This window comes from Podarcis vaucheri (genome assembly GCF_965113315.1).
Source record: "Podarcis vaucheri genome assembly, chromosome: 3".
NCBI classification, from domain to species: Eukaryota; Metazoa; Chordata; class Lepidosauria; order Squamata; family Lacertidae; genus Podarcis; species Podarcis vaucheri.
The window spans coordinates 77,473,691-77,501,445 of NC_138761.1; the positions used below are offsets into that span (position 1 = coordinate 77,473,691).

A 27,755-nucleotide genomic window follows, 5' to 3' on the forward strand; every position below is an offset into this window, starting at 1 on the left:
ACAAACGAATGAGAACCAGTGTGGCATATTGGAAGAGAGAGGCTGGACCAAGACTAGGGGCAAGCAGGTCAAATCTTCACACAGCCATGAAGATTACTGGTGGCCTTGGGCCAGTTGCCGCCTTTCAGCCTAGCCCAACACACAGGGTTTTATATTGGAATAACATGGGCAGGAGAGAAACATGATCACTTCAAAGGAAGGGTGGGGTAAAACGGAATGAATAAACAGAAATTCTTTTGCATGAGGATATGGGGCATTAGTTGATCACTGACTTTCTATGACTAATTGTACAGTTTCTTCTTACTTCTCTGTAATTATGGATCCGCAGGTATGGTCTGAGGCCAGATGAGGCTACCACCTAGCTGAAACCAGTGGCTGAGGAAGGGGGGTGCGGGGGGTATGGACCGCCCCGGGTATAATCACTGGGGGGTGGGGTGACAAAATGACAAAAATATAAGTTTTAAAAATAATTTTTAAAAATTGAGCTCACATATTTTTTTAGTTCAGTCAGCAAACATAACGAAACGTGGCTGGCACTGGGTGCCACACTGTGGGGGCCGGCACTTCCCATGCGGCTTGCCCAAGCCACTCATCTCTCCTGGGAGTGACATGGTGGCTTGGGCTCCTGCAGACTCTGCGCTGCCTGAAACGGCAGCGTGGGGCTTGTGGCTGCCCACCGCCTCTCCCTCAGCCGCCCGACAGCTGAGGGGGAGGCGGCAGAGAGACTCCATGCAGCAAGCCCCGCCCCATGGGTGGGCTCGCCCCGCCCCTGGCTGCAGGACACATGTGCTGCACCGGGCACTCGTGCGGCTAGCTACGCCACTGGCTGAACTAAGCAGCTCTGGGTGTGATCTGTGGCAAGATGGGTGAGCACCTCAGTACCACATGTGTCACCTTGGGTTCAAAGACAGGATGTAAATAGCAGGGAATAAAATAAACGAATAATTTGAAACAGTGAGAAAACAATTCCCTCCCCCATGTCTTATTACTTTTCACTATAGTCTTATCCTGAAAAACACATTTCAGAAAAGCATTCCATCAAGAGCTTTCACATTCTGATAGGGATTCTCCCTATTCAGTCTCCTGCAATGCTTACAAGTCTCTTAATATATAGTATGCTTAATAAGACATCAACATTCCACTGAAGCCCTCCACAGAGATGCTAAATTAGAAAACCATACTGTTTTATTTTGTTCCAACTACAGAGGCAGATTCCCTCAGGGCTTTTGGGGCTTTCAAGAAGCCAGCAGCAAGAATCATATTGAGCAATCACATTTCCCCCATGGAGGTAATGATGTAAGTGATCTATTGATATGTCCGTGACCACTGGCAGTACTTGAGTCACAATCATGCTCGATGCAGCACAGAACGTTTGACTAGGATATGAAACAATTTTCTCTATGTTCCCTCTTTCCAAAAAAATAGCAGTGCAGGTCCGGTTCTGGAATCACCAGCCAGGATGTCCTCCTATAATCTTTTCTGGATGTTGCAAACCAAGATCCCCCTGGCGACTCATTGACTGAGCTTGTTGAGGGCTGGAATGCCCAGCTCCTGGCAGCCATCGATGAGATCGCACCTAAGCGCCCTCTGCGACCCCGCAGAAACCGGGCTCCCTGGTTTACCGAGGAGCTTCGGAAAATGAAGCGGGACCTCAGACGGCTAGAGTGAGTATGGCGGGGTGCCCGTGACGGAGCCTCAAGAACATCTTATAGGGCTTTTATGAAAACCTACGAGATGGCGGTGAAGGCTGCTAAGAAGTCATACTTCTCGGCCTCCATTGCATCCGCTAGCTCTCGCCCAGCGCAATTATTTAGCATAATCAGGTCTTTAACGTCCCTTGAGGGACAGCCAAATTTAAATAACAAATTGACACACGGCTGTGAGGCATTTGTGAGCTTTTTTGCGGAGAAGGTCTTGTCGCTCCGCCATGACCTCCCTGCCAATTTGGATACAATAAAGGAACTGGAGGCCCCTCGACTGTCCTCGGGTCCAGTATTGGACCACTTCGACCAGATATCCCCAGCCGATGTGGACAGACTCCTCCGAGCTGGAAAGCCCACCACTTGTCCTCTCGACCCGTGCCCGTCTTGGCTGATTAGAGCGTGTCCAGACGAGGTGCGGGCCCTCCTGGGGGATATCATCAATTTGTCCCTTGGCACGGGGACATTCCCAGGGGAACTGAAGGAGGCAGTGGTGCGCCCGCTCTTAAAGAAAACATCATTAGATCCTTTAGATCTATCCAATTACCGCCCGGTTTCGAATCTTCCGTTCCTGGGTAAGGTGATTGAGAGAGCGGTTGCTGAACAGCTTGGTGGGTTTCTGGATGAAACATTGGCTCTGGATCCATTCCAGTCCGGCTTCCGCGCTGGTCATGGGACCGAGACGGCTCTGGTCGCCCTAACAGATGACCTTCGTAGACAGCTGGATCGAGGCGGGTCGGGGCTGCTGATTCTTCTAGATCTATCAGCAGCTTTCGACATGGTCGATCACGAACTTTTGGACCACCGCCTTACCGACGTGGGAATCCAGGGCACAGTCCTTCAATGGCTGCACTCGTTTCTCTCTGGTCGGGGACAGAGGGTGGCGCTTGGGGGGGAATTGTCATCGCGCCACTCCTTGGTGTGTGGAGTACCTCAGGGCGCGATACTCTCCCCGATGCTTTTCAACATCTTTATGCGCCCCCTCACCCAGCTTGTTCGGAGTTTTGGGCTGGGTTGTCATCAGTATGCCGATGACACCCAACTCTATCTGTTGATGGATGGCCATCCTGACTCGGCCCCAGACACACTGACCAGATGTTTGGAAGCTGTGGCTGGATGGTTACGTGGGAGCCGGTTGAAGCTAAATCCTTCGAAGACAGAGGTCCTGTGGCTGGGACGGGGCGATATGGGATTGGGGGGGCAACTCCCATCTCTTGCGGGGGCGCAATTAGTGCCAGCACCGTCCGTTAAGAGTTTGGGTGTAATCTTCGACACCTCCCTTTCCATGGAGGCGCAGATTGCAGCTATAACAAAGGCGGCATTTTTCCATCTCCGCCAAGCTAAGCAGTTGGCTCCTTACCTCTCTCGCCCTGACCTAGCCACTGTGATCCACGCGACGGTCACCTCCAGACTGGATTATTGTAACTCGCTCTACGTGGGGCTGCCCTTGAGACTGACCCAGAAACTCCAGCGGGTGCAGAATGCTGCAGCGAGACTCCTTACGAGGTCTTCGCTGCGAGATCACATTCACCCGGTGCTATACCAGCTGCACTGGCTCCCGGTGGAGTACAGGATCAGGTTTAAGGTGCTGGTTTTAACCTTTAAAGCCCTATATGGCCTAGGACCCTCGTACCTACGGGACCGCCTCTCCTGGTATGCCCCACAGAGAAACCTACGGTCTTCAAATAAAAACATCTTGAAGGTCCCAGGCCACAGAGAAGTTAGGCTGGCCTCAACTAGAGCCAGGGCTTTTTCGGCTGTGGCTCCGATCTGGTGGAACACTCTGTCACAAGAGACCAGGGCCCTGCGGGACTTGACATCCTTCCGCAGGGCCTGCAAGACAGAGCTGTTCCACCAGGCCTTTGGCCAGGGCACAGCCTGACTCCCTCCCTCGGCAATCTTCGCAGAGCTCTGGCCCAATGGTTGCTAGTGGCTTGAATTAATTAATTTTATAATGAATGATTTTAGAATGTTGTTTATGTTGTACTTTTGTACTGTTTTATTGTTGTTAGCCGCCCTGAGCCCGGCTTCGGCTGGGGAGGGCGGGATATAAATAAAATTTATTATTATTTATTATTAGTTATCTAAGACATAGCACTCCCTTTTTGAAAGGATGGGGCAGAACAATGTGATTCCGGATGATGGAAACAATGCATTATGCACATAAGAAGATCTCTGCTGGTTTAGATCAAAGACCCTTCCAGTACAGCATCTGTTTCTCACAGTGGCTAAGCTACTCTATTTGTCTCTCTGTGTGTGTTTAACATATTCAACTGTAGAATGTTTAATTCTATAGATTTGGGGGTGCTTTTAAAAGTAGTTTTATTTTCCAACTTACAAAATAATATATTTATCTTTCTCCAATGAACTTTTGAGGTATTCTTAATTGTTGAGGAATATGTTGCAGTCCTTCATCCCTTTCCTTATTTTTTGCTTCCTTCCATCTCTTCTCTCCTATAATTCTCTTAGATGGCATTTGTTTCTGTCAGTATCTTCCTAGTTACAGTCAATTCTGACCTGGTGGTGACATTTCTGCCACCTTCACAACTTTGTTGAACTTCCATTTTCACCCCTGTTGGCAAGAGACAGATGCAGGCTTTTTACAAGACCTTTCCCAAATTGGAAAGATTTAGCCGAAGGCAATTGGAAGAAGACAAAAACACACACACACCAATTTTAGCAAAAAGAAAGAGCTTGCATTAAGTGAAGCACTAAAAGAAATGATAGATTTTTATTTTATTTTTTGCTTGAGGGCTGCTGAATGGAACACACACATGTCTGCATACAGAGATGGGCAAAAGCAGGAGATGCCCTACCATTGGGTAAAATGAGGCACTTTTCTCAGCCAACCAATTTTGTGCCTCAATAATGGACAGCAATAGGTCAGTTGTTTATTTTGTTTTTATATTTTTACTGCAGTGTGTGAGTGTGGGAAGAGCTCCACCTCAGGTTCCAAAATATGCTGGCTCCAAAACTCCCCCATTCCCCCAACAGGCCCCCTGAGCAAAGGGAAATGTCTCCCAGTCCCTGGGGAAGGGGCATTCCATGCAGAAGGTCCCAGGTACGGGTTGCCATTGCCAGGTAGAGCTGGGAATGCCCCGTTCCTGCAAATCTGGAAAACTACTGCCAGTCAGTGTGGACAATACTAAGATAGATCAGCCAAACGTCTATGAGCTGGCATACTTCTTTCCCCTTTGGTTGTCTACTCACCCACCCACCAGTGTGAGATCAACAGAGCTCTAGATCTGGTGTTCCTCCCGCCTTGCTTTCATAGGCTTGCTCTTATATTTTTCCCCAGGGAGGTGATGGTGCATCAGTCTGATTTCCTGCTCAAAATGACCTGGGCTGTCAATGGACAGGAATCTGCTAGAAGTACTTCTTGAATCTGCCCTCTGACTTATTTTTTCTTTTTTTACCACCAGGTGAATAGACTGCAAGGATTCTTCTCACATTACAAATGTTAGAGGTGGCTTTTAATTTTTATTTTATGGTTGCTTGTCACTAGGAACAGTGAAAGAGTGATGCTGGTACCAGAAGGGAATAAAAATGAAGCCATTTGAAACACTTAAGACTTTTTTTCCTCCTAAGCCCTAAAGCCTTTGAGTAAAATTATGGGTCTGGCATGAAGTCACTAGAGCCTGGAGATTCACATTAAACTGTAAAACTTGAGTGTCTAGATACAAAAGGTCACTACTGGGCAATGCTCAAGATAATGTTCTGATGTGGCTAGCTAATGTTAGTTTGATCTTTAAATGTGATTTCCCCTAGCCTTAAGATGTTTAAGACAGATCCTTTAATGTCTTTTTAATGTTTTTTTTTTACTTTTTAAGATTTTTGTGTGTTTTTTTACTCTTGGCACAGTCTACAGACTGAATGAGTAGGCGGATAAGTTCACTACAAAGATTGGCAGAAATCGTTGGTGTCTGAGAATAAAAAGCCACATTACTAATAAAAATAATGTGTTCATTCCCGCTGTCCCTTTCATTCTGAAAGATTATATACGTACCGTATCCATATAATCGTTTAATGCAATTCACACACAGTTAGAAGCAGACCTCCTGAGCCAGTGTGCATTCAGGCTAATGAAGTGTACATTCTGAAAATAATTCTTAATGGGGTTCATTGTCCTGAATGTCAGTTCTTGCTGCCCCAGTTCATTCAGAATGCATTGGGTAAAATCTATCAGACACCTCTTCCTTCATATCATTGTAGCACAGTTCTTGATATATTGTGTCCATTGGCCAATCCTTTATGGGCACAATGCCAATCTTATTTAGCAACAGGAAGTACTACAAACTATGTTCAATTATTTTTCAGGGCAGCAGATGTTTCTAAAATTCAAACCACATCTCAACTGACTTGGGAGTAGTTTTGCAGGCCAATCTTAGTTGACCAGAAAGTAACTTTTTTCATATTTTAAATACATTAGTTTACAACAGAATGGGGATGGGGCAGATATAAACCAATTAATTTTTAAAAATGAACATAAATGGAAAACAGATGACATTTCAATATATAGCAGCAAATACTCATGAAAATGATGATTGCACCGGTGTCCCTGGGTTTGCTATAATCCTTACCACTTTAAATTTCTTCCAGTTTTGTTGGGAGGTCTCTGGTTCCCTAAAGCTAGACTGACTCCTTTATACTAAGTCTTTTCAGAGACTACACAGCAGGGAAAGAGCAAAGTCTGAAATGCTCCTGCATAGATGCTAAATACCCAAAGGAGCTGAGTCTGATCCTTCCTTTAATACATTTCCCAGTTATTTATGGCTCAGTGGATTTAAATCCATTGTCGCCTTTCAGCTGACAAGTCAGCTAAACCATATCATTTCCCCAGAGCAATATTCACATGTACCAATGTGCAAACAAAGCCCATTCTCATGTACTAATAACCAAATGCAAATATTTCTAGCAGCCACTCAGATCTCCAGAGGGTGGTCTGGAGACCAGACATCTGTTTCGGTGACCAAACCAACCTCTTCATGAGTGGTTCAGGTTTATCAGTTCACAACCCTGTACATTTGGGGAGGTGGGGGGAACACCTTGACTTGTAATATGCATTTCATTAGTGTAGACAGACCCTCACCCACATTCATTTACATGTACGGATTCACTTTCCTGGAATGAACAAGACTGTGGCAATCCATATATGAAGGGTTTAAAGGTGAGAGCATAGACTGGCAGAGAAGGCACTCCCTTCTCAAGTTCCCACAGATGATGTACAACTTTGGGAAGGATTCTAAATATTGTAAAACAGATCAAAACCACAGAAGTAATAATGCTGCATATTAGCTTTCCCTAGGTGCTGAGTCGTGATATTGGCGCTTGTTAAGAGCTGTAATGTGCAATGAAAAGAATGAATTATTTATGTAATACTTGATCCTGTTCTGAGCATTTCTGAAGGACTCCAGGTGAAATATATGACTGACTTTCAGCTCCTGAGATGAGCAGAATGTTTATGGGTGCAAATTAAGCATTCATTCCACTGCTAAGACACCAAAAACTGGTAGAAGTACCAGATATAAAAGAATTCCTTTAGATATAATCCATAATCTCAATTTTCTTGTATTAAAAGGCGGCTTCGATTTTGCTTTAATGTTCTAATCTGTACTTTTGCCTTCTTCTTTGAGGGTGTGGTGCATATAGGAGTTGCCTGCATAGCAAATTATGCCATCTTGTAAATACGTTGAATCTCTTTCATGGCATGATGTCTGGGAATCTTTAGTATTAATTCTTACATTAAACCCATGACCAAGCTACCAGACCAGACATGATGCTAAATGTGACATCAGGAAGCCTACCAGGGTTAGTTGGTTTTTAAAAAAGCATGCTCAAGATAAGTGAACTGCAGTGTTCAGGGAGGAGAGGCTGACTCCTTTCCTCTTCCACCACAATCTCAACAAAAACCATCCCCACATACTGACAAAAGGAGGTCATTCCCCCAGAACTATGAGTAGTATGGGGGGGCATTGATTAGGTTGGGGCAGAAGAAGCGGTTAATCTTTCCCTCCCTGGATGCTGTGGTGCCTATGGCAAGTTTGTGCTTCTTTTAACTGTCAGGCTTTCTAATTGGACTCCGAGCTTCACATGCTATAAAAAGAATGTGGCTGCATCCCGGTTCAGGCCATATGCCCATTATAAATATCCCATCTGATAACTTAATTCCTAAGCAGCAGTCAGTCATCACTTTAAAAGCTACTTGTACCTGCTTATTTAAGATTGTGGCCGGATCTACGCTGATCTGGAAAATGCTATTAAAAACACTATATAAAAAAAGACAGCTCCCAATGCAATTTCCCATTGGCAACAGATGGCTGCTCTACAGCGTCCTCTGGTGTCACTTTTTTATATTGTATTTTTAACATTATAACTCACCAGTGTAGATTAGTCCTGTGGTTTATATTGCAACATTCCAATCCAGAGACTGTATGTTCAGATTGCACACTAGTTTTTTTACATAGATCAAGGCAACAGCTTTATGTCAATGGGGAGCCAATCCAAAATGCAAAGGGGTGGCTTGTGATCCTCCACTGAAGGGGATGGGCAAGCCCTTTAGAAGAGTTGTGAGGGTGCATGCATACATGATATCCAGCTTTGTGCCACAATGCTACCCTACCATAATTGAGATAATCAGCTATAATATGCACACTTGTTCAAGAATACACCCATCAATCTTATTAGGATTTATAGCAAATCCTATAAACACTTACTCAGGAGTAGAAGCCCAGGGATCTCAAAAGGATTTCATCATAAGTAAGTGAATAGGATTTTAGCCTTTCCAAGGAGTAATGTTACAGATTCAGAAAATCTTTTGGCACAGATGGGCAATGATTCTGAGTTACTGACTAAGTCATCCATCTCTAATACCTCCTTTGCCCAGAAAAAGAGTGCATTGAACAATTTGAAAACCTGCAATCAATAATTAAGAGAAAAATGGCTTCCAACAATCCCTTTCTCTCTGATTTTTCATTCCATTTCTCCTCCACACACACCTTCCTTTGTAGCCCATTCCTAAGGTTTTTATTATAAATGTTAATAAATTTTGTCTCAGAACAAATAAATAAATAAATTTTGTCTCAGAACATGTTTGATTAGGGATTTGTTTGGATTAAAATATCTTGTGGCTATTTGCTTTTTTAAACAAACTTCCATCCATAACTTTACTCTCTGCAAATGGATAGGCTCACATAAATGCACTGAGTGCAAGACTCAAATCTTATACAGATGTACCATGGAAATCGAACGGAATCTGTTCTGGAAGTCCATAAAACATTCGGAAACCAAAGCACGGCTTCTGATTGGCTGCAGGAAGCTCCTGCAGTCAGTCAGAAGCCACAGAACCCCCTTTGGACATTCGACTTCCAAAAATAGTTCGCAAACTGAAACAGTCACTTCCGGGTTTGTGGCATTTGGGAACCAGAACTAAGCTGTATGAAAACCAAGGTACAACTGTATTATTTTCATTCATTCATGACTTACTACAAAAATGTTTCAAAGTAACTTACAATGGCCCTATATCTATGTTTTGAAAGCTACATCTTATTCAAAATGCTGGGATTTTAATGATACTGTGGCTCTGCAAAAGGAGAGGGGGAGAGATGGAGGGAGTCCTAAACTTTGAGGTCATGATCCCTCCATCAGCCAACACATGGAGGGATCTCCATAGGGCATTAAGGAGACGGTTTGCATTAACATCACTTGATGACTCTAGCAGTGCTGCTCTGAAAGTTTGTTAACTATACTTGGTTTGAAACAAGACCAAAGGTTCCTTTTGAGAATTGTTCTGCTTATCCACAGCCACTGTGTGTCCTTTTTCCATTGTCCTTTTCCTTCCACTGTCTCTCTCACCCAGCTATTCAGGGATCGTGTAGTGAGTGTGATGGAATCATGACACCATGTTGCCATTCAGCTTTGTCTACATGGAGACATAATTGAGAACAAATGAAACTTTCACGTTACCCTCACTCTGAGGAGGAGCAATTGAGTGACTTCTGTGTTGCAGAGCTTTCATCGCTGCCTTTACTGTGCAGCACAGCAAGATCAGAAATGTCACACTGCTGAAAAAGCAAGGGAAGTGTGGGTGCTTTTGATGTAAGCTTTCACAAAGAGCATCCTTAGTTTTCGGTCAGCTCCAGACTATAACATCCAACAGTGACTTGCCTCTCTGAATGGGTCACCCTAGTTCCAAAATAACTTTTATACAATCACACATACAGTGCTTTTCAGTTGAGCTAGTTTGCACATCCCGCCATGAGTTATCAAGTGTACGATAACAAAGGGTACAGAAATCAAGTGATAGCTGATGTTTGTATGCTTGGGTGTTTTCCATTTCTAATGCTAATTCTCTGGTGGACTTGGAATGCAAAATATTAGTAATATTGGTGATAGTACAGTGCAGGTTCCCTTGTTAGTTAGGATGTTGTGTAGTACCCTTTTCAGTAGAACTTACTTCTAGGTAAACATCATTTATTATTACATTTATACCTCATCTTTTCTACAAGGAGTTCAAAGTGGTGTACATATGGTTCTGCCTCCTCCCCCCCCCCCCGCATCGCCATTTTATTCTCAAAACAACACTGTTTAGGTAGGTTAGGCTGAGAGACTGTGACTGACCCCTAGTTCACCAGGTCCTAACCCAGTACTCAAGCCAATTAGACCAGAGTTAATGGAATTTTGATTGTGACTGATTGCTGTGTGTGGAGGAGCTATGGCACAACACATATGGTTTGAGGTTCAACCCTATTCCCCTCCCCACAAATACAGCATCTCTATTTAAAGGATTTCAAGTAGCATGACTGAGACAGGTGTGTGGGGCTTCTATTGCCCTCCCAACACCAGTGGGGTATAGTGGTTTGAGTGTCAGACTAGGACCTGGGAGACCAGGGTTTAAATCTCTCTTTGGCCATGAAGCTCACTACATGACCTTGGGCCAGTCATTGCCTCTCAGCCTACCCTACCTCACAACGTTCTTGTGGGGATTAAATAAGGGGGTGAGGAGAAGAGTGTTTCCCCAACTTGGGTCTCCAGCTGTTTTTGAATGACAATCCCCATCATCCCTGACTACTGGTCCTGCTAGATAGGGAAGATGGATTTGTAGTCCAAAAACAGCTGTAGAGCCAAGTTGGGGAAACACTGGTGTAGGCCACCTTGAGCCACTAGGAGAAAAAGGTGGGATATAAATACAATAAATGAATAAAATAAACTACCTCTTGACTTCTCCCACCCCCAAGCAAAGTCTACCAGAAGCCAACAACCCAAAAAGTAGCAAGAGAAGAGAGAGATAATGGAATCACTTTCATTTGCTTACTTAAACCAAACTCTCTCTCTCTCTCTCTCTCTCTCTCTCTCTCTCTCTCTCTCTGGATGTAGTCTTAAGTCCCATCTCTAAATCAGGGATGGGGAGCCCATGCCCCTCCAGATATTGGACTCCCAACTCTCATGGATAATGGCCAGAGATAGTGTCATCCAACAACATCTGGAAGGTCCCAGTGTCCCAGCCCCTGCCCTCACAGCAAGTGAGAATTTACCTCTACGTTCTTATATTCTCCTACTCCCCCCCCCATCTTTAAAGCTGTGCACAGGCACTCATCTTTGGTAAAGTGCACTCATAGGTGTTGAATAGATCAACAATTTGAAAATCAAGCAATTGTCCCTTATTGTCTCTACTAAGCAAACTTTGTATCACTGGAGTCCAATTCAACAGAATGAGAAACACAGAGCAAGTGAGGCGATGCCTTCTATTGAAATTGCTTACCATTTAACAAATTGGAAGATTAGTTTCTGGCTACGCAGAAGGTGTATGGAGGCTTAAGTGTTTAGAGCAAGAATAAAATGGCACCAAGCCATAGTCAACTAGGCAAATACCCCAAGTATTTTTGTGCTGAGCAGCAAAGCCCTGGACTTGAAAGATTGTTTACTTCTGCATAATTTTGAAGCTCAGAAGTTTGCTACCACTCCAATAAAATACATGGGCTGCCTTTCCTCATGTAACTCATTTCGAAGCAGATACAAGAATCATCATGTTATATATCTCATCCAGCGTTATCACATGGTGCTCAAAAATACTAGATTCCATATAATATTCTACATTAGGGCACAGATATGCCATTCCATCATCACTTAGCTCCATGCATGGCCATGTAGCTACATTCTGATGATGGCAAAATTAAGAAGATCCATGTACTTTGGGAGGCACAGAATGATGACTCCACTTTAACTGGCTGGCCTTTTTATCCCCCAGTTATGGAAGTGTAACTACATAATGATATGCATGGCATTTCCTCTAATCTCCCAACATGTGGGACAGCACCACATCTTTAATGGGATTGCATAGAGTCTTGAAAATGGATGAGAATGGAAACAGCAGGCTCCTCAGTTTACCTTATTTTATTTTTGCGTCATTGATGGAGCATCTAGCAATACCTCCATTGTGAGATATTTCAGGGCAGGGAAGATTAAACCACAGAAGAAAAAAGGGTTCTCTAGGTTATTGCAGGTGATGGGAGGGAGAGCAGTTTTGCAGAGAACTAAAGCAGAGTGTAAAATGGGAAATCTTTCAAGCTTGGAATCCACCAAATAAATCTATTTGCAAATTCCTTATCTCCACTAGCAGAGAGCACATTACTCACCACTCAAATTTATATTGATAGCATTAATTGAACTCTCCGTGATTTCCACAAACCAAAAGCAGCCAATAACGAGCAGCAACAACAAAATCTGTCTTATATTTCTGATCAATAGGACATCCTTACACAAGTTGCTTGGTTTTAAATGTGGAGTGGTAAGACTGAACAAATCACAGGAACAGATATGGGACAGTATTGCAATGACAGAAATGCGACAAAGGCAAATGCACTTAAAATTTAGAGGTATAGAAGAGGAGACGAACGAAAATGTTAGGGAAAAAATAACCACGGAATTAGCAAAGTGGTTAGAGGTGAAGGAGGAGGAGGTCGCATTTACGATAGATAACGCCTTTAGAATTAAAGTAAGAACATACCAGAACAGGACTAAGAAACCCCTTGGGGATTGCTTAGTAGTGTTTAATTCAATAGGAATGAGAAATTTGATACTTAAGACGAGCTATCACAAAAAATTAATAATGGGCGGTAGACCAATAATTGTACTTAAAGAGATCCCAGTTAGGTTGCTACGCAAAAGGGAGGGATATAGACACATAACAGGTGTTCTCAGAAGGAACAATATTCAATTTAGATGGGAATTCCCCGAAGGAATCGCTTTCTTCTTCAAGGACAAGAGATTTAAACTGACCAATCCATTAGAGATAGAGAAGTTTTTGAGGAGATATGAAAGGGAGTTGGGCAAAAAGGATAACAGAGTAATAGACAGAAAGGACGTAGGAAACGGGAGAGCCGAGGAGGAGGGGGGGGCGGGGTTGCGAGTGGGGGAGGGAGAGGGAGATGGGAGGAGGGAGGAAGAGGAAGGCGAGGTAGAAGAGGAGTATATAGAAGAAGAGGAAGAAGCCAGAAATTGAAAGTTAGGAATAAACTCGATATTTAATTTTAGCAATGTCTTTAACTTTTCTAACATGGAATGTTAACGGTTTAAATGAAAAATCAAAAAGAAATAAAGTAGAGAAAGTCCTGAGAAATAAAAAATGTGATGTGATTTGCTGCCAGGAGACCCATGTAGCTAAAAAACATAAACATATACTGGTTAACAAAAAATTAGGAGTGGAATTTATAAACTCAGAGGTGAATAAAAAGAGAGGCTTGGTAACCTACGTTAAAGAGAAACTGGAACCCAAATTAATTTACAAAGATGAAGAAGGGAGGATTCTGGGAGTCCAAATTACTCACCAAGGTGAAAGAATTAACGTAGTCTCGGTATACGCTCCCAACACAAACCAAGCAGAATTCTTTAGAAAATTGGAACTAGTACTACTAGAATTGGAAAATCATAATTTAATCGTACTTGGCGATATGAATGGAGTCCCAGAACCTGAGATAGATAGAAGTAGAAAAAAGAGGAAAAAGAACCAGGGGAAACTCCCCAAAACTTTTGATGACCTCCAAGAAAATCTAGATTTAATTGACATCTGGAGGTTTAAAAACCCTACAGGAAAACAGTTTACACATTTCTCGGGAGTCCATCAAAGTTGGGGTAGAATAGACCAGATCTGGGTCTCCAGAGAGCTCTCGACAAGATCGGTGAAATGCGAAATAGATCCCAGAACACTCTCGGACCACAATCTTATATTCTTGGAAATAAAGTGTAAGTCATCAGGACCCTATAGATGGAGAATGAACGACCACCTATTGGAACAGGATGATATAATCGATAAGGCAAAGAACATTTTGAAAGAATATTTTGATCAAAACCTGAATAAAGGTACAAAAATCGATGTGGTCTGGGATGCAAGTAAAGCGGTACTTAGAGGTTTCCTGATCCAACAGAATAAATATAAAAAGAACTTGAGAGAGGCAAAAAAGATGGAAATAATTAAACAGCTAAAAGAAATAGAGAGGAAATTAATAAAAAACCCTGAAGATGAGAAGACCAAACAACTCGGTAAATTATTACAAATTCAATACTCAACATTGATAAATCAAGAAATAGAGTGGGGAATAAAAATGATGAAACAGAAATACTTCGAGTCGGCAAATAAGACAGGTAAATTACTAGCGTGGCAACTGAGGAAAAGGAAAAAACAAAGAGTGATTAATAAAATTAAATTTGAAACTCAAACAATAGAAGACCCTAACGAGATAAAGGGAAAGTTCCAGCAATACTATGAAACTTTGTATAAAAAAAAGGAAGATGAGGACATAAATGAGATAAGTAGGTATCTGGAAAGCAGTGGAGGGGAACAATTATTAGAAGAAGAAAAGGCACTCTTAAATGATCTAATAACGGTGGAAGAAGTCAGGAACACAATTAAGAAAATGAAACCGGGGAAAGCCCCAGGCCCGGATGGCCTGTCTCAAAAATATTATAAAACCCTAGAGGAACATCTGGCCCCGGTTTTGTGCAATGTAATGAATAATATTCTACAAGGGGGAGAAATACCTGATTCATGGAGAGAGGCATACATTACTGTAATCCCGAAAGCAGATTCGGATGCGCTCGATATAAAGAACTTTAGACCAATATCACTGCTCAATGATGATTACAAGATCTTTGCAGGAATAATGGCTAGCAGATTAAAGAAATATTTGAACAGAGCGATCCACAAGGACCAGGCCGGTTTCCTGCCCGGCAGGCAGATTAAGGATAACGTAAGACATATAATCAACATAATTGAATACTTGGATTTTAGAATTGATATCCCCGCTGCCTTAGTCTTTATAGATGCCGAGAAGGCTTTCGATAATGTGTCCTGGCACTTCCTTATAAAGTGCATGGAGAAGGTAGGAATAAGAGGGCCTTTTCTAGAAGGTATAAAATCAATTTACTCAGATCAAAGAGCGAAAGTAATTATTAATGGTAACCTAACTAACTCATTCAAGATCACTAAAGGTACAAGACAGGGGTGCCCTTTGTCACCCCTGTTATTTATCTTGGTTCTGGAAGTTATACTAAACAGGATAAGAGAAACATCGGAAATAAGAGGTATTAGAATAGGCACAAAAGAATATAAAGTTAAGGCCTACGCCGATGACTTAGTAGCCTCAATAGAAGACCCCGCAAAAGGGATTAACACAATGATTGAGTTAATGGAAACGTTCGGTAAATTATCCGGTTTCAAACTGAACAAAACTAAAACGAAGATGTTGATAAAAAACGTAGACGAACAATTAAAAAATAAAATCGAGATGGAATCCGGGATAATGGTTTCGAAAAAGGTTAAATATCTGGGTATCTGGATTACCTCAAAAAATATAAATCTGGTGGAAGACAACTATAACAGAACTTGGAGAGAGTGCAAAAGAGACATGGATAGCTGGAGCAGATTACAACTTTCCTGGGAGGGTAGAATGGCTGCCATCAAAATGAGTATCCTTCCAAAAATGATATTCCTATTCCAAAATATACCAGTTGTTAGGGGCACAACAATGTTTAAAGACTGGCAGAGGACCCTCTCCAGGTTCATCTGGCAGGGTAAAAGGGCCAGAATTAAATATAAGCTGCTTACTGATAAAAGGGAAAGAGGAGGGTTTGCAGCCCCAAACTTGCAACTATACTACGAGGCCTCGTGCCTCTGCTGGATTAAGGAATGGATAGTACTGGACAACACTGATCTATTGGACTTGGAGGGTTTCAATGCCAGACATGGGTGGCATGCGTACCTGTGGCAGGATAAGGGGAAAATACACAAAGGATTTTCCAACCACATTATAAGAGGAGCGCTGCTGGAGGTGTGGAATAGGTGCAAAAGATTAGTAGAAAAAGATACCCCTTGGTGGATATCACCTGTTGACATCCTAGTAACTAAAAAACTAAACATGGAAGGTAAAAGGTGGACATATGTTGACCTCCTAAGAAAATCAGATAAAGGATGGGAAATTAAACCATACGAAGAACTAAAAGATAAATTAGCGGGATGGTTACAATACCACCAAATTAACGCTATCTGGAGGGAACATAAAAAAGCCGGAATGAGCAATAACAAATCTAAATTCCAATTAGAAATAATAGAAGGAAAATCTAAACTCCTAACTAAAATGTATAACCAGTTACTAGATTGGGATACAATGGATGAGGAAATCAAAGATGTTATGATTAAATGGGCCATAGACTTAGGACACCCCATTGAATACGAAAGATGGACAAAATTATGGACTAAAGATATGAAATTTTCAGCCTGCGTCAGACTCCGAGAAAACATGGGAAAGATGATGTACAGGTGGTACATCACACCAAAAAAACTAGCCAAAATGTATAAAACCGGGGACAAGACGTGCTGGAAGTGTAAGAAGAAAGAGGGAGATTTCTTTCATATGTGGTGGTCCTGTGAAGAAGTTAAAAGGTTTTGGGGGATGGTGTATGATGAGTTAAAAAAGATATTAAGGTATACATTCCCTAAAAAGCCCGAGACATTCCTTTTAGGAATGATAGGAGAAGAAATTAAAAAAGACGATCAAACCCTTTTTCAATATGCAACAGTATCCGCAAGGATACTGTTAGCACAGAACTGGAAAGTATCTAGTATCCCAACGATCAGCGATTGGCAGAACAAATTAATTGAACACATGGACATAGCAATGATGACTCAAAAGATCAGGCAACAGAGAAATAATAAATTTACTAACGACTGGAATAAATTTCTCTCATATATGGAGTTGACTTCGGGAAATGTAAAAATTACAGTTGGTATGATATAAAAACCGCGAGGTTTGAACAACGACTAGATGAAGACACTGCTGAATATATGGCTGAGTTATGGCTCTTGACGTGGTGGTGGGAAGTCAATAATGTAATGGATTTGTATAAGGTTTGTGTACTTAAGTAGTAAGGAACTCAAAATTGGTTTTGTATTTTAATTTTTTCTTTATATTTGAGGTATGGATGTTTTTTAAATGCTGAATTACAATAAAGGTTTTTTAAAATCTAAAAAAAAAAAAAATTAAATAAATGTGGAGTGGTAAGGCCCGGGGGAACCTCCAAAGATTACCCCATAGAAGAAAGCTTATTTGACTAGCCTTAAATCTTGATAATGCATTAATGAGTCTTTTAAAAAGGATAATTTTAATTCCCCTATCTCCGGCCATAAAGACTGCATACACCTAATCGGGTTTGCCCTTTCAATTAAACTTGTCCAGGACATTCTATTTAGTCAGCACCCTGAATGGGTCATTAAAATTCTTGTTCGGTAAGAGTTGTGTGCTGCGCACCGTTGTTTTTAAATTCCATTAAATCCAAATGGTCTTTATCACGCCATGACCACTGTGACTTCAATCAGCCAATTTAATTACCTTACAAAATTGTCGGCACAAGCGCCAAAGAAAAACAGGAAGGGCTGTGACGTTATCAAATTGAAATCTTCCTCTCTGCTCTTTAATCTGGACCAGTCAATAACAATGCTGTGCATTCCTTCCTTCCTTCAAGAGACTCTTAACCTTAGCTTTCCTCTAAAGATTTTTCCCCTCTTTTTTTTGGTGTTCCTGCTGAAGACTGAGTTTAAATACCTAGCTAATGCACACAGAAGGCCTCTTGCCCTCAGCAAGTGAACTTTTTTCCCCAGCTCCCGATAAACAAACAAACAAGCAGGGAAGAAAATACCCTCACTCTCAGTTCCATAGAGGCTGCAAAACTACCCAGGCTCTTTCACATCTCTCTGAAAATCTCAGAGCTACTCTCTTGCCATACAAATATCCTCCAGCACAGTTTAAGCACCTGCAGAAAAACAGGGAAAGTCGTGGTGATCTCTCCAAGTTCAATGCATTAATGCATAATTCAGTTTGACTTTACTTTCCTACTTAGAGGACTGACTGAAAGAGCAGCAAAGAATATTTTTTTTTTCCAGAAAGAGAGTAATCAGTTGGAAAGAGCACTGCCTGCTGTGGGCACAGTCAAGTAAAAGACACAGTTCCAGCACAGAAAGAGACCCTGAAAAAGACATGGATTGTCTCAATGCCCTCCTTTTTGGCCCCCTGTTACTATAATAATGGCCTTGCAAAAACAATCATCCAGCTGTCAATACCCTATCATTAAATCTCCATTAGTAAGAGCATTAGTGGACCATTCCATGCAAAAGCCCTAGCTGTGCTTCACTTCCCATCATGGGAAGCTAGGAATAGAAGGTGAGATTTAATTCAGGCTGTCTGCATAGCCATTTTCATCCCTGATTGCTTTTACACAACCTGAAGGAAGCAACAGGCATATTTAACACTTACAGCTCACCATCACTAAAATTGGAATTAAATCACAGGAATGTCATTGTTCTCTCTTTGTCTCCAAAGAGCCTTCACTTAGCTGCTGCCACCAGAGGTCATTCAAGGTTTTACTATACCTTTCCCACCCAGATACTTCTATGGTGGTCCAACTTTTCATACCAAGTGGACTGCAAGAGTACTTTGACACAGAACCCATGAGCCACACACTGCCTTGTTGTGTGTGCAGGGGTAGTGAGGCCAAAATTTCATGCCCCCCTCTCCAAGCTCTCATGTTGCCTTCCCAGAGTGAGGCCTCCCTAAGTGAGGCTTTGGGAAGGAGGCACAAGGCAATGGCTTCTAAAACCCTCCTAACTCCTTCCCAAAGCTGGGAAAGCACTAACTAGGATTTGGGAAGGAGGACTCTAGGACCCTGTCAGAGCCCTCATGCCTCCTTCCCAAAGCCAGCGCCTCCTTTGGGAAGGCAGTAGGAGGGCTGCGGTTGGCGGGGAGAGATAATATGTTGCCAAGGGTCACTGAAAAAGGCCTTGAGGGCCAAGTGTTGGACTGCCCTGCTTTTGACTATGGGAAATTCTACACTATTCTTTTAAAGCACATTCAACGTATGTTTAAGAGCATAAGTATAGCTTGCTGGAACAGGCCAATGACCCATCTGCTCCAGCATCTTGTTATCACAATGGCCAACAAGATGTCTGCAGGAAACCAGTAATTCTGGATCTGAGCAGATGAGCACTCTCCCTTCCTGTGGTTTCCAGGTATTCAGAAGCATGGGTCACCTCCAACTGAGGAAGCAGAGCAGAGCCATCATGGCTAGCAGCCATCAGTAGTCCTCTTCTCCGTGAGTTTAAAGGACATGGTTTCCCCCAAAGAGTCCTGGTAACTGGGAATTGCAGTTCTATGAGAGTGAAACTACACTTCCCAGGATTCTTTGGGGAAAGTAATATGGTCAAATGTGCACTGAATGTGATTTAAGTGTGTGGTGTGGATCTGCCCTCCAACTCCCATCATCCCTGGCATTTCGCTGGGGCTGATGGGAGTTGTAGTCCAAAATGTCTAGCTTGGGGGCTGTATCTCTTAGTGTTCTAATTGTTTCCACCTTACTAATTATAGCTCCTCATTTTATCGTTCTGCAAGAGCAAGTATGTCCTTCTTTGGCTGATACAGCCAAATGGGATGAAACATTGACAGAATTTGTTCGTGTATCTCCAACCAGATATTCAGGAGTACCATTTTAAGTTTCAGCAGAGTGGCAGGGGTGAGAGAAGCAATTAATCGGCAAGATTCAAAAGCCTTCTCATGGATATATTTAAAATTAAAGATGAGTGTTTAAAGAGTATTTTTGATGGTGTCTGAGACATACCCAGGGATATGAGTGCTCCTAAGCAATAACACCATAAAACATGGAGATGGCATGGAGCTTGTCTTTCCTCTCTCCCATTTCCCAACCTGAACACTTAAAGGGCACCCCTGTAGATAGAAAGCCAGAAACTGCATAATGTTGAAGGGACACCTAAGCAACAAAAAGTGATGAGCAAAAATGTCGATTTCCTTTGCTTTTTACTTTCTTACTCAAAAGGACTGTGTCTGTATCATTATTTTCCAGAAAGTGTAATAAATTAAAGTAGAAATTTGACTCTAGGGACCTGACTAGGATCAGAGTTTAGTAAAACACTCTTGATACAAACATGCATCTCAAGACCCTGAAAAACCACACATGATACAAAGTCCTACTGTCTCTTTATGACAAGAAAAATGGCCTTCAGCTGCCAATATTATGCCATTCAAAGAAGGATGAAGATGAGGGATTAAGAAAACGTAAAGATGCCATGCAACATTTTGTGTCTGCAATCTATATATCACTTATTCTGACTCCCATTGAAGGCAGTAGGAATCATGAGTCTGAGTACTGTAGGCTGGGTGTGGGGAAATTTTCCAGCAAACTGCATCTTCAAGTCTTAAATATGGTATGCATTCAAAGATAATTAGCATTTGGATTAGAGTAATGTTAACTAGCTGAATCCCTAAAGGCTACATCTGAGGTCTCAATTGGATCTCAAGGCTTCTTCAGAGTAAAGAGAATGCATAAGTCACAACCAGCATGGAATTGAAGGTTATGAAGTCCTTGTGCTAAAAAAATTACAAGGCTTCACACTCCTCTGATCTTTAGGCTACCCTTAATTTCTTTGCATATATTTACAAAAAGCAGACAGAAAGGCACAATGAATATCCCCAGCATGGTAACCTCATACTACAGAATAGCATGAATTGTTTATCTCCTTGTATGCAGTTTGTATTTTAGAAAATTAATAGTATGGCTGCATGACAACAACTTGCTACTAGGTTCTGAAGAAATTTGATTGAGCTTAACACATGGAGTAGTCATTCAGTTGGAAAAAGCTGCAGCTCCCAGGGAAGGGCAGGAAAAGGTCTCCTCAGGAATAAAGAAACCTGATTGGTTAGCTTGCTGGGGTGGAGAAAGGCTTTCTCTTTCCCCCAGTTTCTGCTCCACACCATCAAAGGGCTCAGTCTCCACATAAGTATACTCACAATAACATGAGAAGAGCCTTCTGGACCAAGCCAATGGCCCATCTAGCCTAGTATCCTGCTCTCACAGTAGCCAACCAGGTGCCTGTGAGAAGCCTACAGGCAGGACATAAGTGCAAGAGCACTCTGCTCCCCAATAACAGTACTCTCAGAGGGCAATATTACAGCAAGGGCTCCTGTTTGACTGCTCTACTCTATGCCATGCTTTCAACTATTGATTAATCCATTATTTTTTGTAAGCTATCTTTGAGGGCCATTTGACCATGTGCTAGGTATAAGTGCGTCCTTAAATACTGTAGTATAATAGAAAATGCCAAAGCGAAATCTAAAAATGTAATTGTGTGTACACCAAATAAGAAACAGGCAGTACTCCAAGGAGCTACTAGGTGTCCTTTTCAGTTATTACATATCCTTTCTGGAAACTGTTTGATTTTCCTGTTTGAAGTGGTGGTGCTTGCACTGCCCCTCTGACCTGTTTCAAATTTTTTACACACAATACACCATGAACCATCCACATGGGCCCCCAGAGACCTTCCCTGGTGCCCACAGGATGCCCTGCCCCTGCCCCTGCTTCAATTAAGCTTGAAACAAGCATTCTCCAGTAGCCAATCAAATAGGTTGTGGTGCATGCCTTGTTGCAGAGTGCCTGTGATAGTTTCCTCAGTTTGCCAATGTGCCCACAGGCCCAAAGGTATGGCAAACCCCTGCAGCAGACTGATTACTGAAGTTACTATTCTAATCACTCTTACCAGTAGGAACAGTGAGATTTACTGTTAAGTAGGGCAATGCTGTGGCCTAAACCACAGAACCCAGGTCTTGCTGATCAGAAGGTTGGCGGTTTGAAACCCCTGCAACAGGGTGAGCTCCTGTTGCTTGGTCCCTGTTCCTGCCAACCTAGCAGTTCAAAAGCACATCAAAGTGCAAGTAGATAAATAGGTACCACTCTGGCAGGAAGGTAAACGGCGTTTTCGTGCACTGCTCTGGCTCGCCAGAAGCGGCTGAGTCATGCTGGCCACATGACCCAGAAGCTGTACGCCAGCTCCCTCAGCCAGTAAAGCGAGATGAGCGCCGCAACCCCAGAGTCGTTCGTGACTGAACCTAATGGTCAGAGGTCCCTTTACCTTTTCCTTTAGGCCAATGTTTAATCAATTAATTCATTAAATTAATTGTTTAAAGTTTTTCATAAACTAAAAATATTTCATCCTATTAATCAGGAGGAACAGGAGAGAGTTTTTTTTTAATAGATAGATAGATCTATGAAAGCTGTAGGTGGAAAGCACAATCTTAAAAGGATCATTCACTCTTCTCTCACACACTAAAGAGAGTATGCCTGTTCCAAGATAGTGGCTACAGCAACACTTATACATCTTCCAAAAGCAAAAAAAACAACCCACAGTTTCCTATATTCCTCAGAGCTATTGCTTTACTCATATGTGAATGCAGGCAAATGTAAACATTTTCCCAATTGAATAAAATGTACACGATGAATTATGTTGCCACTGATGAAGAGGCAGCTCAAGTTTTAAGATATGCTTTTAAGATGGAAGTGCAAGTCTTGCTTGCACCCTGTGATGCTCATTTGATTTGGGCACCTGAGTGAAGCAAAGAGCCCACTGGATCCTTCCAATCAAACCAGCAGGCATAACGTACACAATAGTTACCTGGAAGAAAGTAAATATGTGTTTAGGTTTGGCGTCCCACTGATTTCAAAAGGAAATTTCTTCCAGAAGTTAAACTACTATGGCCCAAAGACTGAAGAATATAGAATTCATTAAGATATACAGCTTGCAGAATTGCAAATCCACATAACAAGAAGCTGGATGAACAAAACAACCTTTCCATAGCGAGGTGCTCAAAAGAGAGCACACACCAGGACGATCAGAAACTCCGGGAACTGACCGTGGTACTGAAACGATATCCTTGTGTGTTCAAGGCAGTGGAGCTCCTCACTAAGCGTCCTTCTGTGATGAGTAATTATTGGACAAATCAATGTTAAGGAAATGTATTCCCTAGCACATTGTGGAAGGAAAAGACCTTCCAAAAGCCTAGATTTATAAAATCAGTGAAAGTCCTTTGAGATACGGGTACTCAGGCCCCCATAGCTATGCCCCAACAGAACATTTCTGCATCCAACGCAATAAAAATAAAAATATATGCTTCCGATTTCCTCCTTATTTGTTTAACACAGGGAGCGCCAATGCAAGATTTTCACCGAAATCTGCAGCAATGCTCCTGCAATGACCCTCTTATCGGCCTCTCCTCTCACTGTGCAAAGTCCAGAACCCAAAAGCGCAGGAATCTCCATTGAAGCCCTTTTTTAAGGTATCTCTCCCTTCGGGCAGACTGTAAAGTAAGAAACTTGCCTGCGTGTCGCTAGATAATACATTTGTGCAGAGGCCGCCCGCCACAAACTTGGCCGTTTGCTTGTTGTGCCATCATAATGAGCTCCAGCAAACAGAGGCAGCGACCCAAGCAGGGTCTTCCATTGTTTCGCTTGGCCTTGCTGTGCCCGAACTGGCTGAACGCTTCTGATGGAGCGTTAATTACCAGGTAGCAACAGCTTCTCACAGATTGTGATCCACCTAAACTTTCGCGCGTAAAAGAGGCAACACGGAAAGAGACGTATACCCCGCGGGAAATGCCAATCACAGTAGCTAGAGGTGAAGAGGGTGCGGTTTTTTTGCTGGTTCTTGATCCCCTTCTGGTTCCAGAGAGGAGATAGAAAGCGGGAGCCGGTACAACAGCGGTTGATGATCTCAGAATCCAGCTCCTTGTCGCTCAGCTAACCCCCAATTATTTCTGTTTTCCATCATCGCTCCGAGTTATGCCTCTACACGCATACCACCCCCAACACACACTGGAAATCCTCGATAAAAGCCATCAGGCATTTCCTGGCAGCATTGGGCATTGGGCACAGCTGGCAATCAAAGGCCTCGCATCTCGCGCAACCTTTGCTCCCTCCCTCCAATAAAATGTAACTGCTTAGCTGGGGGGGGGGGACGGAGGACGGGACGAGCGATAAACTCTGAGATTCTAAACCTACACGCGGTCTTCAGCCCTAGCAGATTATTTTTTGGAGGAAGCAGAAAATAGTTTGGGAAGTGAGAGTACCAACCTGTTCCACAATCCTGTTAAAATGAAGCAATGGGATTTAAACTGATTTCAAACACACACGCATTTGACTCAGTGGGATTACATGGTTCTAATCCAAGTATGTCTGTGCACAATTGGGCCGTTACTTTGGAAGTAGTATATTCCTTGCCGTCTAAACTCTAGAGGGATTGATAGGTGCCCAGAGTCTACGTGTGCCTTTAGAAAGAGGGGGCGTCACCTCTACTGTCTGATCGATCAACAACGTTCTTCTAAGTCAATGTTTCATTGGAACAAACCAGCACGGGGAGAGGGGGAATTCCCGGGCAAGGCACCTTCCATTCACTCAGAGAGCATCTTTTGGGAAAGGCGTGAGGAACAGCGCACTGACTCTCACAGCCCAGCGGATCCCACCGTTCGGTCATAAACAGGGACTCGTGCCTCCTGTCACAAACAACAGACAGCTCCCCGCTGCTTTCAACGAGCTACAGGTCAGACTTCCCTGAAGTTCAACCCATCCCACCTCACCCCCCCCCCGGACCATCTTGAGCTTTATTCAAAGGAATCCAGGCATTCCTGAAGATGGTTGCTAAGAGCAACGTGCTTTAAAAATCACTGGGGGGGGGGGGGCAACTCAGAATCCAGCACAGCTGATCAATACCAACCCGCTGCTTTTGGAATCACGACCGACCTCTCTTACGACACCCAGATTTATTTCCTCCCGTTTTAAACAAGCGAAACCAAAGAGTCCCTAGGGACTCCACCGGAGTGGAAATGTTTAATGATGGTTGGCGAGAAGCATTGCTTCTATGGGAAATTAAGGACGCCTCTCGCTTGGGACAGCAACTCCCCGCGCTCTCACCACCCTCCCCTGCCCCAAGCCTCATCCATATCTCACTAGTACTTTGGTCAAACGCCACGGCATGAAATCCAGAACTGTTCAGTTCAACATTGGCTTCAGTGAGATTACACACTCTCTAGGACTGGGTCGTAAACACCTGCAAGGTTCGCTGCTTCCTGCTCTTTGTCTGCTTTAATTCTCGCCTAACTTTGGGATAACTTTCCTCGGACAACGTTGCTCTGGGAGATTCACAACAAAACCCTGACCTTGCAGCGTGGCTGGTGGACACCTTTCTCCTCTACCCTGACAGTCCACATTTTTGGGGTCCACAAAGATGGTTAAAGGACAGCTTATAAAGAAGAACTGTCGGGGAGCAAGTCTAAGATTCAGTAGTGGTATCTGAATCTCCGGCACGCTCCTGAAACTTCGAGAGTTTCTTTGGCCACGATCCATCAATCAATCACTCACTCGGAAAACACTCTACCAACCCCCATGGAACAAGAGTGGCGTGTTGAGGGCAAGAAACTTCACCCCGTTATCCACAACCCGCTTTGCGGCCACCTACTCGCGAGTAAGATGGGCGCACAAACCCCAGAGTCTGTCAAGACTGGCCCGTTCGGGCAGGGGTACCTTTACCTTTACCTTTACTCGCGAGTAAACGGGTGTGCTCGAAGATCATTCTCAGCGGAAGTTACTCCATTGACTTGGATGGGATGTGGGTGGCACCTGTAGGCATCAGTCACGCTTCTTTAAAAGCAAGACATTTGGCTTGCGTGGTGCGTGAATCGCACTCTCTGAGTCAACGAAGAAATCATTACCAGCTCCCAGTTCGCTGATCATTTGAGGAGGTCAGGGGTGGGGGCTAGAACCTGAAAAGAGGTTTCCTAATTTCCTCTGTTATCAAACGGCCTGATCCCTCCTAATTCAAAGGCCCCTTAACTGCTAGTAAACAAACGTTAAAGGAGACACAGCGCCGGAGAGACCTTCCTTCCACGGCTGTGGTCAGCAACCTTGCCCTGGCATTTGGCATCTCTGTGGGCAGAGACTGCCGGGGTGAGGATGGGGGTGGCATTTGTGGCAACTGCCAACTATGAACACAGCAACGGCCCTCCAGACTCAGAGGCTTCCCACCCGCACTGTGGCAACTCCAAAAGAGGCAGCAACAAAGCAAGCTGGGTTTAAGACCAGCCCAGACCCGCCTTGGTTGGGGCGGGCGCTAGTCAGCTCCCTAGGATTATCGAGACCGGGGCGACCGCGCTCTGCTTTGCGGCCGCTGGGAAAAGAAGGCGAAGGCGAAGGCTGGAGTTGGCGCCTTAATACAATCGGGAGGAGACAAAAACATACTCGTGTTAGCCCGGAAGTAGCTCCATCACCCACCCACCCGCGTTTCCCCGCTCCTTTCAACCTGCCCCCTCCTTCCTTGGCAAAATCCTCGGGAAACATAGAGATGCCAGCAAACGTTACGGGGGGTGGGGGGAGGGAGGGAAAGCCGCCTTACCGAATCTCAACACATGCGTGGTTCCTTGGGAATATCCAATCCACAGTAAGCAAAGCAGGAGCCGAATGGTGCCTCTGAAGACTGGATGAGTTAGAATCGGGGAAATAATCTTCATGGTGTTTCCTACGCACACACGCGCCGCTTTTCCTCTTGGCCCCCTTCGCTTCAAGCGTCCGCTTTTTGTCCCCCCCAGCAGCGCCGCCGCCGCCACCAGCAGCCGCCACCAGCCCCGCCGCTGCGGTCGGTTTCCACGAGCTTGCGGAGCCGCGGAAGTGTTTGGCCCGGAGACGCGATCACGGCATGGTCACACCGAAGGGAGAGGCTCTCCGCTTCCCAAAGCCATTAGCAATCCCTGCATGATCTTCATTCACTGCGCCAAGGAGCAACCTTCAACTGCAAGGAATGGTGGGACATCCATGGTCGTCGGGCTGAGCGCGGGGCGGGGAGAGGATCCTCGAGAAATCCAAACACACACACGCACACACGCGCACCCGAGCGCGCACACACGGGCAGGCATAGGCAGGCGCCGTGGCCAGTCGGGCGAACCTAGGAGGCAGGCGAGAAGAGATGGGGGGGGGGGGAGAGAAAGACGAGGAGCGGGGGGGGGGAGAGAGAGAGAGAGAGAGAGAGAGAGAGAGAGAGAGAGAGAAATCAATCGGCAACCCGAGCTTGCGAAACCGCTGCCGAGCGAGAGGCGGGCACTCGCCTGGCCGTTGGGCTCCCCTTCTGCTGCACTGCTGCACGGCTTCTGACGCGCAGCCAAGATGAAGTGCGAGAAAGCGAGAGAGCTTGTCTTGCCTTAAGGCTGCCAGCCGCACAAGCCTTCCCCGGGCCTCTTATGCAACCGATCCCATCGCCTCTTGGAAATTATTATTATTATTATTATTCCAACTTGGCTGCATGACGTGCCTAACATTCTGATGGTTCTCTTCCAATAAGCTCCAGCCGTGTTCTGGGAAAGGAGCAGAAGGAGGTCTGCGACTCCGTCTGGGTGTCCGATCTGAAGCCCCGGGAGTTATTGGGCAGAACGCCCATGGAAGGAGATTGACACGCACCAGGCTGGTAGCCCTAGTTAAACCCAAAAAGAATGTGGTTGGGTTGGTGCCTGGCTCAACTTCAGGTGTCCACAATGCTGGCTCCTCTGAGCCCAAGCCCCCAGTCTGGACAATGGTCCGTCAGCACAGCCCCAACAGAACTACAGGGGAACTAAGGGCAAAGTCTGGAACTGGCTGCGGATCTGTTTCAATACAACCAAATTGCATGCTGCAATCCTAACCATGGCTACT

General features: G+C 44.1%; 1 protein-coding gene across 4 annotated transcripts in view; it reads right to left on the reverse strand.

Moving 5' to 3' along the window:
• The window catches only part of GRIK2 (glutamate ionotropic receptor kainate type subunit 2), a 462,985-nt gene that overhangs the window by 429,273 nt on the left and 5,957 nt on the right, over window positions 1-27,755 (reverse strand). For all 4 annotated transcript variants that reach the window (XM_082216617.1, XM_082216616.1, XM_082216618.1 and 1 more), the window contains exon 2: window positions 26,470-27,015. In XM_082216617.1, the coding sequence (XP_082072743.1) occupies window positions 26,470-26,584 (115 nt within the window). In that variant the 5' untranslated portion in view covers window positions 26,585-27,015. The remainder of the gene's footprint in view (window positions 1-26,469; window positions 27,016-27,755) is intronic.